An 18977-nucleotide genomic window follows, 5' to 3' on the forward strand; every position below is an offset into this window, starting at 1 on the left:
AATGCCTTCATGTTTGAACATGAATATGCTGGTAGCTGTAATTTGAGTGAACGAAGACTCAAGCATTAGGAATATCTCAAAGGCCCTCATTACCCTGTGATGATCAAGTCAGAAATGAAGGCTGATATATGAAATTAGTGGTTTTATAGAGGCTGATAAGCAAACCCTTCAAATCCCAGTTGGTTTCATGGGAGTTATTTAAGCAGACAGAGACAGGAGGCACTTTCAGAGCAGCCCACTGCATCCTTTGGTTCCAATCCCCTCAGAAAGACCAACCACACCTAGAGCTTTGTCCTCTCCCTTCAGTGAGCCCCTCAGTACCACATGCTGCTCACACACAGCTCTGGCCCAAACAGGGCTTTTTCTGAAATCTTTCAACAGTGATAAAATAGCATCTTTCTTCTTATAGTTAGAGGATGAGCAGAAGGGTACACATTCAGAGCTGGGAGATTCTCTCTAAAATATCGGTGTTAGTCTCACTAGGAGCAGCTTCTCTGCAAGTCAGTGGTTCCTGCCTTGTGCTTAAACCACAGTAGGAACCACAAGTTGGAAGCTAGGTTGTGGAGTTTTTTAAAAGCCACGCTTCCCAACTTTCAGCACATCACTGTATAAATACATAGCATTCAGTGACTTGCACCTTGTATTGCTTGTAGAAAATGCAGAGGGAACAAAATTAAGTTACTGTTTTTGGAGGACTACATTTAGTAAAGGAACCTGGACTGTCTTTACTTCAAAAACATTTATGAAAGGCAAAACAAGCAGGGTCTTGCCAGCCTGGAATTACTGTCATCCATATGGAATCAATGCATCATTGTTCATTTGGCTGATCCCCCCTCCTCCTGGCATGAGTCAGGATGTCAAGAGCCCTCCTGCTCCACTGATTTCCTTGCTCTGCACACCTCCATCACTTGGTGGCTCAGCACAGCTCTCAAATGTATGACACACAGACTCAAAGGCTGGTCTTCTCAAAGTCTCACCAGAATTAGTTTCTGAAAAAAAAAAGGTCTAAGTTTTCTGGTTGTGAACACCCAGTGTTAATTTCAAATGGGATTTTTTGGTATTTGGTTGGTTGGTTGGGTTTGGGGTTTTTTGTTTGTTTGTTTGTTTTGGTTTGGTTTGGTTGTTGTTTTTTTTTTGTTATTTTAAATACCGATCTCAAGTTCAAGTTGTAATTACTGTAATACCATTCCCGCAGAAAATATCTCTCTTTATAAAGAATGATATAAATTGCCTCTTCTGAACCATAATTTTTATACAGTTGTTTCATATGATGCAGTGTCAAGTATTTGCTAAAATTTGAAGTGGTATTTAAGCATAACAGGACCCCTTCATTAAATTAAAAATCTCCATCAAATGAAAGAATGTGTAAATAAAGTGAAGCAAGTAAAGTTTTGCATTGCTGCAGGAAATCCAGGCTCAAACACCTACATTCTGTGTCCCTATGACCCCTTTATATCCCCTTTGATGGAGAAACATCATGGCCACATATCATTTTGTACTATCTCTTGGATAATCTGGATCTTAGTTTATTGAAGATTGTCACATATATTTTAAGATTATCTCTTGGGTTATAACAAGAAGAGCTCTGACACAACTTCCACCCACTTGTGGAAAACTTCTTAACTTTCCTGCAATAAAGCTTTTAGGTTGAAGGAAGCAATAGGTCTCCTTGTAGTTTCTTCCCTTTCGCCAGAATGCATATATAGCCATAAAATGGTCCAGTAATAACCTGAACAATCCCAAATCTTATTCCTGGTTTGATAAAACTATTTAAAAACTAGTGTAGACTTTTGCAGATGAGCAGCAGATTCTGGGCTTTTCATCCTGGGGCTGAAAGGGAAATTTAGGGTCTGCTTATGCATAATAAAGGGCTGCCATCTCAGACTCAGAAGAGTGCACCACGATAACCAAGATTGCAAAGAAGTTGTTTCAAAGTCCCATAAGGGACAGTGAGAGTGAGTTCCTCACCATTTATCCTTAGGGCTGTTTTTTAGGGTTTTTTTATAAATTTCCCATTACTGTGTCACCCCTTTGGAAGCATAGATCTGTAATGGAAAAACTTCCCAAGCTTTTCCTAAGAAGAAGCATGGCCTGTCTAGGGGCCAGAGTGCCAGTCATCTCTTCTACTCACAAACACATGAGGAGCAAGTGAGGTCAGGCAGGTTTGGCTTCCCAGAAAACAATTAAAAGTTTCATGTCCAAAACCTGAAAAACCAACACACATAGAGCTGCCAGCCCTCATCAAAAAAGGAATTAAAAGATACTGCTGCTTTGGCAAAAATCTGATTTTTGGCAGCAACTCCGATACAGAATACACCATGGCCCTCCCCCTTTGGGCTGAAAAACAAAAGATTTCATGCAAAACTCATAATGTTTTAATTTGGACATTTTTTTCAGTGCTGTATTATAGCTAGAAACACTGTTAAAGCTCTTGAGGTTCTCAGAAAGCTACTGTGAGACACAGTGCCCTTTGGTCTCTGTCCTTCTTGGGACGCTGAGATGGTGCTGTGTACAACCACCTCCTGTGATAAGAAATTTAAGGCAAACAAAGCACCTGATACATAATGAGATCAAAAGAAATGGAGCAATGAAGCTACAAGTACGTAAGGCATTCTGGCAGTATTAAAACTTCTGGAGGGGATAAAATATTTTATTTATACAGAGGCTTATTTTATTTAGGAAGTGTATTTTTCATAAACCCCACTTTTTTGTAGGATATTTGATCTGATCAAAAGATTGATTTTTCTTAACAGGCTTAACCATTCAAACACCTGGTCTTCTTCTGCATGGATGTTCTCCTTCACAGAAAGAAGAGGTTTAAGACAGGGAGCAGAGAAAGGTTAAGAGTTATCATTGCTGAAGCAGAACTCTGTCTTTGCCTCCCCCCACTACAGCTTGTAATCCTTAATGCAGGTGGCAAGATCAGGGACGTACAGTTGTGAAGACCCAGGGGCAACAGCAGGGCTGAACCCAGAGGGGATTTTTGGAAGTCAAGCTGATGGTTTTGAATGTTTCCCTTAACACTTTATCCTAGGGATTTTCAGGCATTTGTGCCAGCTTTTCCCAGCTAAGCTAGGCAGCTCAGAGGAAAACTGCTGGAAAGGTGCTTGGAGGATGCTGGTAGTTAAAATGATTGAAAGGAGAACTGAAATAATTTGAATCATCACCCAGGACCTGAAGTCTATGCTTCTAAGATCCCCTCAGCCCCAACAACTCTTTTTTGTTCACAGGGAGATGTTAAACTAACCTTCCCCTCTCAAGGGTGACAAGCTATCTCCACTCCCTGTTCTCCACAAGTCCCTTTTGCTTCTCAGTCATACAAGCGCAGCACATTAACTTTCAAATCACCATTGAACCATTTTGCCTTTTTGGAAAAGAGCACATCTGTGAGACACACTGTCCTGACCCACAGAGACCCACAGAGAGCTGACTTCACCCACCCAACCCACTGTGCCAGGAGAGGCTGAGCAGCAGCAGCAGCACCCATACATCACATAACCTCCCAACGTGTTGCAGTTCTGAACCTGGGAAGAAACACTGTGTTCTATGAAATCATTAACCATTATTAATAATCCTTTGCTAAGAACATTAATCCCTTTTAGACAAGGAGGAATTTAACATTGTGACACACAAAGTAGCTACATTTAATTTCCCTGAATATATAAAAGTCTGGTGTTACCTTTGTGATAGTAGCGTTACACTGTGTTATTGTTTTTCGGAAACCAATGAACCCTAAAAGTATTTTAATTAGACAGAGCAAAAATGCACTGATAAATCTAAAATAAAAACTTTCCAAGTTGGCATCCTGACTTAAACATTGTTGGTTTCAGGAAGGGCTGGGGATCACCTGTGGTCAGCAACAGGGATAAAGCACATGCTGAGAATGAAGTAAAACTATGTCTGTTGTACTGATTAATTATTCTGCTCATACAATAGTCCATTTATTTAAAAAAAAATAAAATTACTGAATTTGAGGTCTGCACCTTCACTAGTGCACTTATTTTCTTGGCCAGCAAGTCGATTTTTGCAGTTAATGCTAACTGCTGCAAAAACAAGGGATCATTTGGCAAACTAGCAAATCCTTTTTTATTTATACAGAAGTGATTTCACAAAGAAGGACTCAAGGACTTCTGTAGATGCATTAAGCTTTTAAATACTTATCATCTAACTGTAGAAAGGAAAACTTGGTAACCTGTTTCAGGAAGATGTTTAACTGAGGACAGCAGTGTCTGCAGTTGGTATTTGGTCTTGCCAAGGGAACATGATTTATCTCTCAAACAGAAGCAGATTATGGGATAGTGAGGAAGCTGTTCAAACAAAAATACATTCCTGGAGCAAAAGAAAATCTACAATAAGATGTATCTAATTGTCTAGAACAATCTGTTACGATTACAATTTCTGCAGTTTTCACAGCATTTTACTAAGCAGCAGTCCAGTGACACAGCTCTTTACACATAAATGTGAAAGAATTCTGTACTAACTTAGTGGATTAATAAATAGAAGAGTAATATTTAAAACACCTCCTACTTCTTGTTACAAGTTTTCTTCCATTATTTAAAAATTTGGAAATAAAGCAATACTACTACACTACATCAGCTTCATGTTTGTTTTTTTAAAATTGAAAATATTGTATATCCCAGATGTTCTTACATTCAGAGACAATTAAGTGATAGATCATTACATTAGTGATAGATCATTACAAGTGATAGATCAGTTGTGAAAAGGCACTGAAGGAGCCAACTGAGAGTTTGGGGAAATAATAATAATAATAATAATAATAATAATAATAATAATTTTAAAAAATTTAAAAATATCTTTGGAAAAAATGTTGACCTATCAAACCATTTTTAGGGAAATAAAGACATTTTAAACAAAATTCTGGCTTAAAAAATAAGTGAAATTTAAACTGATGGAGATACCTAACTTAAACAGAATGAATTAAAAATAAAAATTTTGGAGGTGTCAGTTTGATCAACATTATACTTCAATTTACAAATAAGAAAGAAACTATTCTGAAATCACTGAAATCAATGGTTTTGTTCTGAAAAATGGGTACATATTTTCCAAATGTAGCTTGGCATTTTAACTTTCCCTTGATATTCATAGACAATGTTTTCAAAATGTCAGTAGTGCTGATGGGACAAAACCCCCAGCCTTCAGCCCAAACTTAATACAGCTTCATTTACCAACAACCACTATACACATGGAAGAAGTGAAGGACATCACAACAGAAGGACAGGAGGTCTCCAGGGACTGTGCTAGACAGATTTTCCCAGCAGTGTGAGACGCCTCCGATTACAGCCCTTAGGAACTTCCTATCAAAGAGATGAAGTGGAGCTGCCTTCTCTCCCCAGCACCCTTCTAGGTCCTGGGCAAAGATTTTTGCCCTATTTTACACCAGCTAGGAAGCTCATACAGCAGCCAGGATTTTTTTGCAATTCCTTTCTTTCAATCTCTGTCGTCTCTGACACAATTCATGCACTAGGGCTACTGGGAAAAAATACAGAAATTATTTGGGGACAGTATCAGCTTGGAGAGTTACAAAAAAAATCTGCAATGAGAGAGCAATGAGAACAGAAAAAGTGTGACTAAGTGTTCCTGAATATGCAGGAGACACGAACCAGAAAAGAAGCTGTGTGCTGTGGCCGGGGAGTTCAGAGATCTGTGATTCACAGCATTATAGGGCCAGTTTGACATGCAAAAAGAGAGGATGATGAAAGGAATCGTTAGTCATGGGGCAAAGCTAGACAGAACACACAAAGATGCTACCCCTGGGAAAGGGAGCATATTCAGGTGTGACCCACAACCTGGGAAAAGGTTTTTTATTTTATTTTTTTATTTTATTTTTTTATTTTAAAAAGGTTTTTTTTTTTCTTTATTTTTCAGGAATCCCTTCTTAATTTGGTAGGTAGAGTACACGAAGGAGTTTCCTCCATGCTAGCCTTGTCAGAGCACCAGGCACTCCAGTGCACTGTTCAAGCCTATCTCAAACCAAGAGGGATGGCATAATGTTCTTCAAGCTCTTGCTAAAACCAGTCAGCCGTACTCTCCCATTACCATATTTTTTTTTCATTCTCTGACTTTAGGAAGTATTGTTTAAGGCAGGCAAAGAGGAAAAAATGATACCCTAGCTATGCTGTTGGAGTGCACAGTCTACTATCCTCAGCATTTAATTGCTGCAACCACCATAGCTGAAACACTTGCAGATAGCATTTCTCCTAAACTTTCACCTCCTTGAAAAGAGTTGTACTCAAAGTAGGGATGAAGGAGAATGATTTGCCTTAGGGATCCCCTTGTCGACTCATGTGATTGCTGTTGAAAATGGTCTGGATCTAAAAGACCACAAAGGTGTTTGATGTTCTTCATATATCCTTCAGCAAAAGAACTAGGAGAGCAGTCATTGCCCATGTGCATTTGCATTTTCAATAACACACATGAAACAAGCTATGCCCTGCCAGTTTGAAACAAGCTCTGTCCTGCCCTGATGTACCCATGTTGTGCCTCTCATACTGGTGTGTGTGAAGAAGATGAGCAGGAAGGGGGAGAAAAGTTGAAGGGGAGAAATAGGACCTGGACTAGGAGGAGAAAATAAGAATTAGATAAATGGAGAGGAGAAAATTAACTGGTAGGTGGAAATCAGACACACATGCACACCAAAAACAAACAAACAAAGAAACCAATTATGAGATAGGGTGGAAAAAGGCCATGGAGACAAAAAAGCTCCAAAGACACAGGTGAAGATGAAATTATGAAAGTAGAAATCAAGTAGGCAGGCATGAAGAGAGAGATAACAAAGGAAGAAAAATAATGTGAAGTGCAAGGAAAATCAAAAAGAAAAAAATTAATCTTCTTGCCAAAAAGAAGTTGAAATGAGAAACATGGGATAAATTAGGTTGGTAAGATGGCAGAAAACAATCAAAAGAGGAAATGTGCAAGATAGCACTTAATGTGCAGGCTGCACTTAATACTATTCATGGGATAGACCTCCCAACAATTATTTGTTATCCTGTTGCCCCATGGTCACTTGCTACGGATGATATCTGGCTTCAGAGACAAACTGTGGGTGGCAAGTGCAAACAACAGGGACTGGTGGCTGCAACTTTATCTGCCAGCCCAGAGGCACCTCAACAGAAGAACAATCCCATACAAAAATCTGTGGCAAAGCAGAGAACTAAACCTTTGTATAATGTCTCCTTTATGTTAAGATAGGCTTCTGCCTTTCCTTCTCTGCCATGTTTAATGCATGGATCCCTCCTTGGCCACCATCACTCACCTCCAGTATGGACACTAGTCCAGCCAAAATCTAGGAATAATGGGACAAGAACATGGTAAACAGTTCCATCTGCTACAATCTGTAATTTTTCCATCAGAGAGCATGTTCCTCATTCTCCACTGTGAAGATGAATCCAAATTATTTTGCTCCCTTCCTGCAAGGTTAGGACTACCAGACAGTCTGGAAACATACACCCAAGCCATGAGAAGAATTACTGCCAACTAGTGCAACTAAAAATAAGGAAAAACCAACATAAAGTTTTTAGAAAGATTTCCTGTTCACACAAGCAGCAAAAATGAGAGATGGCATCACTGGGAAACTGTGGCAATTTATGGAATGTTGTCATATTGCAGTGTTCACCACGGGTGTCTTTACTGCATCCATTAATGCTCTTAAATGCTGCTCTGAGTCACAGGCATTCCCAAGGCCCCATGGTGTGGGCACTGCCTGTGTATTGTACCCTGCAACAGCCCCTCCAGGGCTGCTAAACCACCCGCTCCTGCTGTAGGCACACACTTGAACATGGAAGTGAGCTCACTGTTTTTACCAGCATCATTTGTGAGACAGCTAACTATTCACTTGCACGGGGGCTTATCTGCAGTTAAGCTAAAAAAAAAAACCAAAACCCACAACCCAGGAATGTCTTCTTCTGTCTGAACCAAGGGCATGTTTAGAGTTGAATCAACAGCTCCCAATGGGTCTCGCCTTGTGCCTCTGTGCTTGGAAAATGGGCACCACTGCTGGGCCCAAGAGATTCAGAGCATCCACATGGGAAAGAAAAGCAAGATCAGCCAGACTCTTTTGTCCTTTATGGGTCTTCTTATGCCAGTAAAGTTGAATTGTAAGGGGCAGGGTTTGGCGTAAAAACTGCCAGTAAATCTTACTGGTATATTATTATTTTTTACATCAGATTGGTCATGTTCATGCTCAACCATAACTTTCCTAACTGACACAATTCCAGCTCCTTTAAAACATGAGTTAATAATGATGAATCACAGGTAAGGAAGATCCTGAATTAAAGAGGCATGGTACAAGGCTTTGCTATAATCAATGAAACTATTGTTATCCAGAGAAACAGAACAGACACATTTAATTTTGCAATCTGCACTTTAGCCCAAAGAAACACTAATTACCCTCCTCAGTCCCCATGCATGGTGCCATCCAGAACATGCCCATCAGAAACAATAAATACATAGATCAAGTGAAGAGTAAGGGTAATTTCCTGTGGTTGGTTTACAAGCAAGAGATTAAACTGTGACTACCCTGCAGAGTTTAAACAATATGGTTGTAATAAAACTGATGCTGTAGTATGTAATCAGGAGTCAAACAGAAAGTCTGATGTGCTTAATGCAGCATTCATATGTAAAATGTCTGAAGTGGAAACAGCCCAAGCTCTGTAATTTCAAGTTTTGTTCTATAATGAAACCTGTGGTCGGGTGCCTCTGAACATATACTGAAGTCCCTGTCAAAGGACAGAGACAGAATTTCTCCACAGAAATAATGCAAAATTCAGACTGCCTCTGTGCAGGCAGAAATGCTCCTGATCCCATCAGATATTCCAGCCTGTTAGTGAGCATGTGATTCCCACACGTGGCCACATGGGGACATTATCAAATGCATCTCAGTTATCATGCCCATTCCTAAATTCATTAAACAGCTTTACATGGCTCCTGTATGATGCCAGACACATTAAATGCATCATTTGGTGCCTTCTTAACATTAGAAACATCCTGTAGACATTCACCCAGTTTTCCCAAATGAGAGCAGTTGGACAGAATATTGCCATGGATTTTAACCCATCTTTATAGGATGGCTGTGAACTCGGAGCTAGAGAAGGTGTCAGAATCACCAGCCTCATGTGTGAGAGGGCAAGCACCATGGAGACAGGAGGGATGGCAGAGCCTGGAGGCAGGTTGGGAAACTGAAGAAAGGCTGTGAAGGAGGCAGAGGTGGGGAATTGGAACATTATGAGTGGTGTAAGACAAGGCAGAAGCCAGAGGTGGAGGGAAAGGAGGGTGGTGTGCCAGAAGCTGGAGGCCAGCAGTCAGAGTTGCCAGAGAGGAAGGAGCAGCAGGCAGCACATGGGCTTTGCAATGCCCCAGCCAAAGCAGCATCCTCATGCTCAGAGGGCAAGGAGCTGGCAGACAAAGGCATCTGTTGTGCTCATCTGAGGGCAGGATCAAGGTGCCTCAGTATGCATTCACTTGAGGATGAAGTGCCTTAGCATTTGCACAAACCAGAATCACAGAATCATCATGGTTGGAAAAGGCCTCTAGGATCACCAAGCTGAACTGTCAACCCAGACAAAACCCACCATCCTCACTGGAGCATGTCCTGAAGTGCCACATTAGCACTTTTTAAAACTTTTTTAATACTTGTAGTGACAGTGACTCCACCACCACCTCCTTGGGCAGCCCATTCCAGACTACTCTCTCAGTAAAGAAATTCTTCCTAATATCCAATCTAAGCATCCCCTGGCACAACTGCAGGCCTTTTTCTCTAGTCTTATCATTATTTACTTGGGAGAAGAGGCCAGCACCCCCCTCACTACAACCTTCTTCAGGTAGTTATAGGGTGATAAGGTCTCCCCTCAGCCTCCCCTTACAGAAAATAAACAACCCCAATTCCCCCAGCTGCTTAAACAATTCAGTTACTGAAAGCTTCCCTGTAAGGCAGTGAGGATTCCAGGCTCTGCACCACAACTGCCACCAAAGTGTAAGCATCAGAAAGGTCTCAAAGGCTTTTAAGGCTCAGAATAAAACACACAGTTTACAAGCTTATAAATTATCTGTGTCTTTGACTGAAGGCTACAAGTTTTGTTAAGGCCTGAAAGACACTAAGCAAGAAGCTTGAGAATCATCATCAAAACAAAAAAAAAAAAGAAAACAACAAAGAAACCCAGATGCAGTATTCAGTAAAAATTCTCTTAGAGTTTAATCTGCACACCTTTACTGCAGAGCAGTGAATGCCAAAAATGGATCAGTACCTGCTTTGTAAGTCATTCAGGTGCAATTTGCCTACATAATGGGTGGCTGATGAGACAGTGATGATCCTAGCATTGTGACTGTGCGTTCCTGATTGCTTCAGCTTATCCAAGAGGAGGTTTGTCAGCAGGAAGTGTCCCAAGTAGTTCAATCCGAAGTGCTCCTCAAACCCATCCTCCGTCTTCCTTTCAGGGACCAGCATCACCCCAGCTGGAGGAGAAAGTAGAGGTAAAACTTGTTGATTTATTTCAGAGAAGGAGCAAGCTAGAAGGAGCATGGCTTTCCTAATGCAGAGTGTAAACACTGAGCAACGAGTGACTGGTGATGGCATGTGATGTGTAAAGCCATGATTGATTCCTGTTGAGAAAAATGTCAAATTGCCCACTTCAGTTTCTCTATCCCAGCAAACAGGTAGATGGACTCTCTCCCTTCCATCCCTCCCTCCCTCCCTCCCTGCAGAATTGCAAGGAAAAATGAGTTCATTTGTGAAAAGTGTTTTGAAGACATTAAAAGTTGAGTTAACCCACTGTTGTCATGCCAGGACTAAATGCCATAGATCCACAACAATAATTAATCCATTTACAATAGCTGGGAGATGGTGATCACCACAACATTGCCTCCATCAAAGAGCTCAGAGCAGTGGAGACAAGACCAGGCTAAGCAGCCAACTTGCTCTCCCAGACAACTTTCTGCTGAGTCCTGGCTGGAGTTTAAAGATCTGTTGAGTCTTCGTCTGAAATATGCAACTTCTATCTCACTGGTTTGTGTGAGAAAAGATGTAGTAAATTTACCCCATATATCTTAATTACTGTGCTTACAAGCAGCTGCATATTGAAATGAGTTTTTAAATGCTTATTTTGGCAATAATTTTGCATATATTTCTCTAAACCACAATTTTCGAACTCAGTGCCTAAACTCAGGATCCACATCCCTAGCACACGATGTTGATTTCAGCATCTTGCAGAGAATCCTGAGCTCATGCATAAACTATATCATGTGCTGAGGCTGCACGGGGGATTGCTGTCCCGCTCAATTATAATGTGGACTTGAGTGTTATAAATTATTCTTGTTTTATTATTATTTAATTATTGTACAAGTGGACCTGACCTTTGTAATTTAAATGTAGATGGACAGGGCTCATAAAGAGTAATGTTGCAGGATATTTGTCTTCTCTCTAAAACACATGGTTATGATAGAGCAGAAAGGCCACCTCTGTTCACAGACATGAGAGATTTTCATGATACTTCACATGCCCATAAAAAACCTTTAACATCCCATTTCTAGACCACTAATTATGGCATATAAAATGGCCATTTTAAATTGTACATGCTGTGCATCTGCGCCATTCCTTCTTCGGTCTCAGCACCCAACAGTTCTGCTTTGTTACTGCAGCTCAGACTGAGAAGGTAATATTTTTAGGACATTTTTAGCATGGACAACACCCATAGCAATTTACCTATGGCTGCCTATTGCTTCATGGAGCAACTGGAGACACAGAGTGGAGGGAAGAAATGGGAGAAGAAGACAGGGAAAGCAAAAGGGTCACATGTAACACAGCTTCCTGCATATGGAGACCTTTAGACTGAACATGTTGGCTGATGAAAGAAACACAACACAAATTACATGACCTGGCTCTACAAAAGCTCTGATTGGTATCTCTCTCTGTCATTACAGCCACTCTCCCAGATGCCTCAGCATGACAGGAGAATCCAGCTGCCAGATGTGGTTTCTCTGAATGCCAAGCCTCAATTTTAACAACGGGAAGACACAAATTAGAGGGTTGGATGTCCTGTTGCATTCTCCTTTCCTAGCAGCACTTGCTTCAATGTACAGTGCAAGGAGATGAAAACAGATTTCCATCTCCTCCATAATCTGCATAGGTGGCATAATCGTGGCTAAAACTGAACACTGGCGTGAAGGTTATGGACAGAAAGAAAGGTGAAAGAAGCTCTACTGTGGCTTTTTCTTGTTTTCTGGGAAAAAGGAAAGGGCAGGACAGGCAACGAACCCCAGATTCCCAGGCCAAGTCTCAACCTGCTACAGAGCAAGTTTTAGCAAAGACAGGGCTTAGCACGAGCTGTTGGAGGGCAGATGGGAACAGCACCACATCTCTTGAGCACTCGGGGTGGTACAAAGAAGTGATTTGCATCTCTCTAAGACCCATTCTGCCCTCCAAAGCTCTGCAACTTGGAAGAGGCAGGAGGAAGAAGTTTGCCAGAGGTCTGTTTAAAGCAGCACTGGTAAAATGGAAATCTATGAAAAAGATGCCAACATAAAGGAACCCTGGCACAGAAAAGCTGATATGAACCCCAAATGCTGCTTCTGCATCTGCTGGGGCTGCTGCAAGGCTCACCACAGGCACCTCCATGTACACCCACACTTCTGTCAGCCAAGGCAGATGAAGGGATGGAGGAATTTGTTTGGAAAGAAGTTCAGCTTTCAGCAGGCAAACCCAGGGAGGTGGTCACCACTCATACCAGCCCTATGAATGCTTCTGCTACAGCAGCTGCCCCCTCAACCTCTGGAAAGATGCAGGACTTCAAGAGCACATAGAGATTTTGCCCTCCACCCCAATTAGTCTCCACCATCTGTGCTGCACATTGTGTAAGCAGAGAACAGACCTGAGCTCATGTCAGGAGAAAGAAAAAAATAGTATTTGTGCAACACATAACTGTTAAGATAAACATTCCTGAAAATTATTTAGCTCGTTCTTGAGGACCTGCCTCTCAGCAGAAATCGTGGTCAAGTACTTGAGCAGGCACAATCACTTCTGCCTGCATTTGTTGTTGCTACAAATCCTTTTTTTGTCTTCAAGAGCTGGTCAAAAAATATTAATCCAAAATACCTTTGAGAGATTTTTTTTTTTTTTTAAGGCTTTCATCTTTGTGGTGGTTCATATAAAGGCTATCAAAAAATCTTGCTCTGCAATTTGGGGGCAGTTTCTTATTTTGAGGAGAAGCCATTTAAGTCACTGAGAACAAGCATACAAAGGAATACCCAACAGGCAACTGAACCCAGCTGCTTCCCTGACAAAAGGGAAAACCTTGTAAGTCTAGCAACAATCTCTCTCTCTTTTTTTTAAATTATTAACTACCTAACATTCAGTAGATACTAAAAGTGTCATGCTATTGATTTTCTTTTGTCCAGAAATGTCATCAGCTTTACTAAAGGGCCCCAAATGGTATCTCAAAGAATGAAAGATGCTCCTATTTTAAATTCTTTTTTAATCCAATACTATTTGAAACATTTAAAGATGCCTTTTTTTTTTTTTTTTTTTTTTAACCTCTTCATTACACCTAAGCATTATTTTGCTTATTTTTCTGGTATGGATTAATTCAGTATCTTTCTCATTTTAATTATCAATAGTCAGTGTCCTCTGCTTTTTGGAGTGCATGTGAAATTTGAAATGGCAGCACAGACCATTAATGTCAGGCACCTCAGTTCTGATACAGCTTTCTTGTGTGTTTTCCCCTCTTATTTAGCTCGATTGTTTCCAGACTTTTTATTTTTAAAAATGTCTCTGATATCAGCATGGCATTAGAAAATTAATTATAAGTAAGTTTTTACTTTCCAGTCGCTTACCTATGACCAAAATATTCAGGCAAAGGACTGACTGTGCATACAGAAAACTGTCTGTAAAAACACACCAATGTGTGATTTTGCAAGAGCAGAAATAAGTTAGAATAAGGAAAATATTTTGCTGCATCACTCTGTAGAATTACTCTTTTTATCAATACAGTAATGCATTCCTGTGTGTTATAACTAGTTAAAAATTAAAAAACTCTGTATATATTTCAATTTTATGACTAGGTAATAATATTTTTCTCTGAAAGAATGAACACACATCAAGACAAACTGTCTTTGTAAACTGCAATTCATCATGATTTTCAGTGAAAGCTTCTAATGAAACTCTTGGTTTGGGATCCACTAATGAACTAATCTTATGTGATTTTAGGAGCATAATGGATCTGAAAGTGCACACACCATAACCAGAAAGCTTATGACATCTGTAAATACTACAGGCCAAGCATAATGCATTTTTATTGGATTATACAGAAGAACTTTTACCATGCCTGCCTGTACTGAAGATGATAGTAAATATTGCTGTAATTCCTGTACCTCCCACTGCAAAGTCATCCTTCAGCTCCATTATAAAATATGTTTTAAAAACTTAAAAAATACAAGTATTTCACTTATCTACACTTATTTACACTGAGCTGCTAGGGGTTTTTTAAAGGTAATTGCTTGAAACTCACTACAAACGAAAGATTTAGAATGTCTTTTTCACATGCAGAACAAAATGCCTTTCTTCCCAGCCAGGCTCACAGAAGAGGGGTTGAAGACAGTGCCCTTACATAGAAGCCAGTTTATCCCCAGCAACCCAAAGGCAGAGCAGAAAACTCAAGAGAGCAGCCATATACACTTAATACCTCCACACCAAGAGGTGAACCCATAGAATCACATGCACCCAATTCTTGCTATTTGTGAGGAAAAGATAAAAAAAAAAATACTGTCTTTGTACCAAAAAAGTTCCCAAGAGGAAAACATCATAGAGACAGTAGCACTAGGTAGAAGTACAAAGCCTTTTTTCCATACAGGATTGTATGAATATACATAATATATGTATACATACATATGTATGTATACAGTATATATGTATGTATACGGTACTGGTGTAGCTGATTCTTTTAGCAGCACTTTCCATCCCCATGAGCAGTCACATGAGGTGACCCACATCACTTAACAGAGTGTCAAAACTGCTCCATACACCAAAAGATCTATGGCTGGATTTATCTAGCTATAGAATAGTACAGCTCACTTCCCTCTGGAATAGGGAAAGCTGTAGTGGAGTGAACATCTCAATAAGCCAATAGCAGCAGCCACTGGCCAGGCTGCCTATACCAGGGTGCTGGTTCCACTTTGTTCAGCTGGGCTGCACTATCCAAGAACACAACTATCCTGTGGGATTTCTCTTGGCTAGTGAGCAATGAGAAAGTGCAATACCTTTGCTTTACTTTAAAAAGCCCCAAACCGCATTTTTTACTTTAAAAACCCAAACCACCCCAAGATGTTTTTCTTACCATTCTTGGAAATAGATTAATTCCATGGCTCTGAGATTAATTCCTTTATCTGGCATTACAAGGAAAATTAAATAAAAATAAATTAGCCTTAGGCAAATGCTTGGCATGGAAAGTCTTAGCCCAGACATTAAAAGTTGGCTAGTGAGTAAAAAACTGTAAATTGATTAATGTCTACTACTAGTGCTCCCAGACCCACTTATAATGATCCCAAGGGAGAAGGGTACTGTACTAGTTGTGGCAAAGAGCATAAAGCAATGCATCTCTTTCCACTGAAGACAAGCTCTTAGTTTACCAGTTGGATAAAGAAAAAAAAAATGCAGACCACCCTAAGAGGTTCAGCACAAATCTGAACAGGTTGCAATACCTCCTTAAGAACAGATTCACTTTCTGATTTAATGTCAGTCTGCTACATGGGGAACACACAAAGCAGAGGCTGGCTCTCTGGAAAATGCATTAACTGAAAAAAAGAAAATATGATCCACAACTGAGGTTTTGTTTTCACACTAAAATAAATCAGTGCATTCATAATTGGGTTGCACCGAAAAAACCCAACCCAAACATTCTTTCCTAACACTATTCTCAGTTAAGCAGTTGGTTGGCATAATAGTGAGTTATCCCACTCACAAGCAGCTAATTGGAATCTCAGTCTAATCTTTCTAATTCAATGGGAAGTTTACTTAAAAATTAAATATTATTTTTATGTTTGTATAAAAAAATATTTTTACCTAAAAGCTATGAAAGGATTAGGTAAGAATAAAACATGGCTCACTCCTGCCTCTCAGAAAAGCCAGTGGCAAATGTTCCACACACTTAAGTAGAACTGGTTGGGTTTCATAATCCATCAATAGCTGAATTTTGTGTCTGTCTTCCACTGATAAAGCATTCACATTCAGGACATAAAAGCAAATGGGTCAAGAACCTGTAGCATGTGGAGCCTCAGATATTTCCTTTTTCACAAAGCGTTTGATATCAGAGACACAGAGAAAGCTTTGGAAATAAATAAAAAGGCAAAGATAATATCAAACAAAAGTCAGGATCTTCATGAATGAAACAGTTTAGAAGCCAGAAGTAGACTAAAGTTACTCTTTTATTGTATTAGTTCTTCTAATAAAAATAAACCCTTTATGAGAAATCTGCTATCTTTATACAGAATACATATCATTCTAGCAGACAACAATGCTGTTCAAGTATAGCAAAAGCTCTAGCTGATGACTGCTGCTAAAAATCTGGATACTAGGTAAACATTGCCATAGCACAATCCTTGGTTGCTCTGAAGAAGGTGGGTTGTATGGCATCAGCAGTATCCTGGTGCTCTGACACCTGCCCAGACAAGTTACTCCCAGGAGCCAAAGCATGTAGGACCTGCAAAGAGCAGTGTGTGATCAGTCAGCCTCCCCAGTAATTTCCAGTCACCTCTCTTATAGAGGTGAACTCTTCTGAAAAAGCTGAGTGAGTGGCATCTGTTGTACTGAGGTTCTTCCAAAAAAAACCAAAACAAACAAACAATGGCCCTGGGAATATCTTCTCAATGTACAATACATTAACACTGCATGTTAGTGTCCTAATGAGTCTTCTAGTTTTGCATCCATATCATGCATGGATGATATGCCCATCATCCATGGAATATCCATTTTAGGCAAATACCACCACCACCTCAAATTGCCTTTTCAAGCTCTCAACATGTACCAAAGGCCCAGCTCTCCAATGATGTTTAGTATCTATCCTCCACTACATACAAGTAAAGAGCTACTTGCCCTTCTACTTGTCCTCCTCATTCTGTGTCCCTGTCCCTCTACAACTCTTCCATCTCTGCTTTGCTCGTGTATTGCTCTAATTCATCTTTGAGGATGTACAAAGGTGAAACATGATGCTGTAATCAAGGCACACAAGGGGGGCAGTGGCTTTTACCTAGTCCAGTGGGACAGGATCTTTTCATACATCCCACTGTGTTAATGTAACTATGACACCTAACTAGTCAACAATACTTGTGAACAGGTAGGTACCTATAAAATTGTTTGTGTTTGATATATCCACTTGTTTCTACCCCTCAAATCTCACACTTTTACTATCCTGCAAATAACCAAACCCAAGAATAATTTTATATGTGATCAACCACGAAAGCATCTGTGGGACTACTCAAATGGCTCCCTGCAAAGGATTATGACTGGGATGATTGAACTGTGTGAAGGTAACACAAATGTATATATATTTCACGTATTTACCTACTGATACAGTTTTTATTGTGCCCTAAAGAAAGGACTAAAGAAGGTAGCTTATAGACACTTACTCTTTCAACCAAAAGACTGATATACTTCTTTATGAAGTATGAAATATGAACTTTGGAATTAGCCAGCAGGTCAGAGACATTGATTTTAAATTGGCATAGACAGCTTTCAACCTGAAATACATTAAGTGCAGCCTGCTTATGATAGGCTAATAATATGCTGAAAACTCCAAGTTCTTTTCTTGCATTTGTGTGCATGCCAAGGAATATACTAAATGTCCTTGTCGTTGGTTTTCATCCTCTCCTTTCCTAACCTGTTGCCAAAATCACAAACCATTCAATGACACACAATAGAGAAAGTAGGTAGTATTTAATGGCTGATGAATTAGACTGTGCATGTTCATTATTCATAGGCATCCTGTTAACACTAAAGACACTGTGTCTGCAGTGTTATCTCTCTTCTGTTTAAGATCATTAAGTACTGTAAACAATGTATAAGTAAAAAGATTAACTACAGGGTGCTGAGAAAACTGAAACACTGACTACTGGAATTTTATTAAGTGTTTCACTATCTGTCTCTTTTGCAACCACAGGAAGGTAGTAGAGGTTTTAATGTGTCTTAACGTCAATACCATTTCAATAAATATATTAAATAATTACACTAGTGCACATGCTGTAATTTGCTAAATGATTTTCAACTGTACATTGAAACAGCTCATTTCAAAATCAACACCAAAAAATTGGCACTCAGTTGCTAATTAGCAGACCAGAAGACATAGTCCTCTGACCTTCTGTCAGGTAAGTTTTCCTAGATGCTTTTACTGCATCCATTATTCTGTGGCACATAGTTCAGCTATTTAGCTCACCTTTTTTTTTTAATAGAAAATTAATTTGCTCTCTGTGTCATAGCATTTTTCTCTTTGTAGCACTAGCACATTAAAAAAAAAAAAAAAAAAAAAAAAAAAAAAAAAAAGATTATGAGATTATGTAATACTCTATTTGCATCTTTAATATGTTTTGCTTATTTTAAAAACCAAGAGCTGAGCATGCACATTACTGATGCAGAAAGCATAGCAATGGAACAACAGGCCTTTATTTGTCAGCTGAAATAATGTGTGCATTCAACCAAATTTTTCCTTTTAAATTAGAAAGGTAAATGTGTACGCTAAAATCAGCTACAACAAGAGGAGAGGAGGTGACTCTAGTGCATTGATCTATATTTTGAATGCTCTGAATGTTCATGTAAGACTTCTTAAAGTGCCTGAATTAGTTGGATACCTAAACTTTACTGAGATTTTTGTTGGGGCCTGGGCACTTAGCTCTAGGAGAATACTTTGAAACTCAGGATTTCATCTGTAATTTAATTTCCAACCAGATCCTTAAGTTAGGCAAATGATGGAGTGCAAATGATAGAG

At 39.6% G+C, this 18977-nt stretch overlaps 1 protein-coding gene across 1 annotated transcript in view; it reads right to left on the bottom strand.

The window, feature by feature from the left end:
* The window catches only part of DHRSX (dehydrogenase/reductase X-linked), a 169929-nt gene that overhangs the window by 33413 nt on the left and 117539 nt on the right, over positions 1 to 18977 (bottom strand). Inside the window, exon 5 of the mRNA XM_071747255.1 lies at positions 10260 to 10467. Within this exon, the coding sequence (XP_071603356.1) occupies positions 10260 to 10467 (208 nt within the window). The remainder of the gene's footprint in view (positions 1 to 10259; positions 10468 to 18977) is intronic.

Source organism: Heliangelus exortis, chromosome 1 (assembly GCF_036169615.1).
Source record: "Heliangelus exortis chromosome 1, bHelExo1.hap1, whole genome shotgun sequence".
NCBI lineage: Eukaryota > Metazoa > Chordata > Aves > Apodiformes > Trochilidae > Heliangelus > Heliangelus exortis.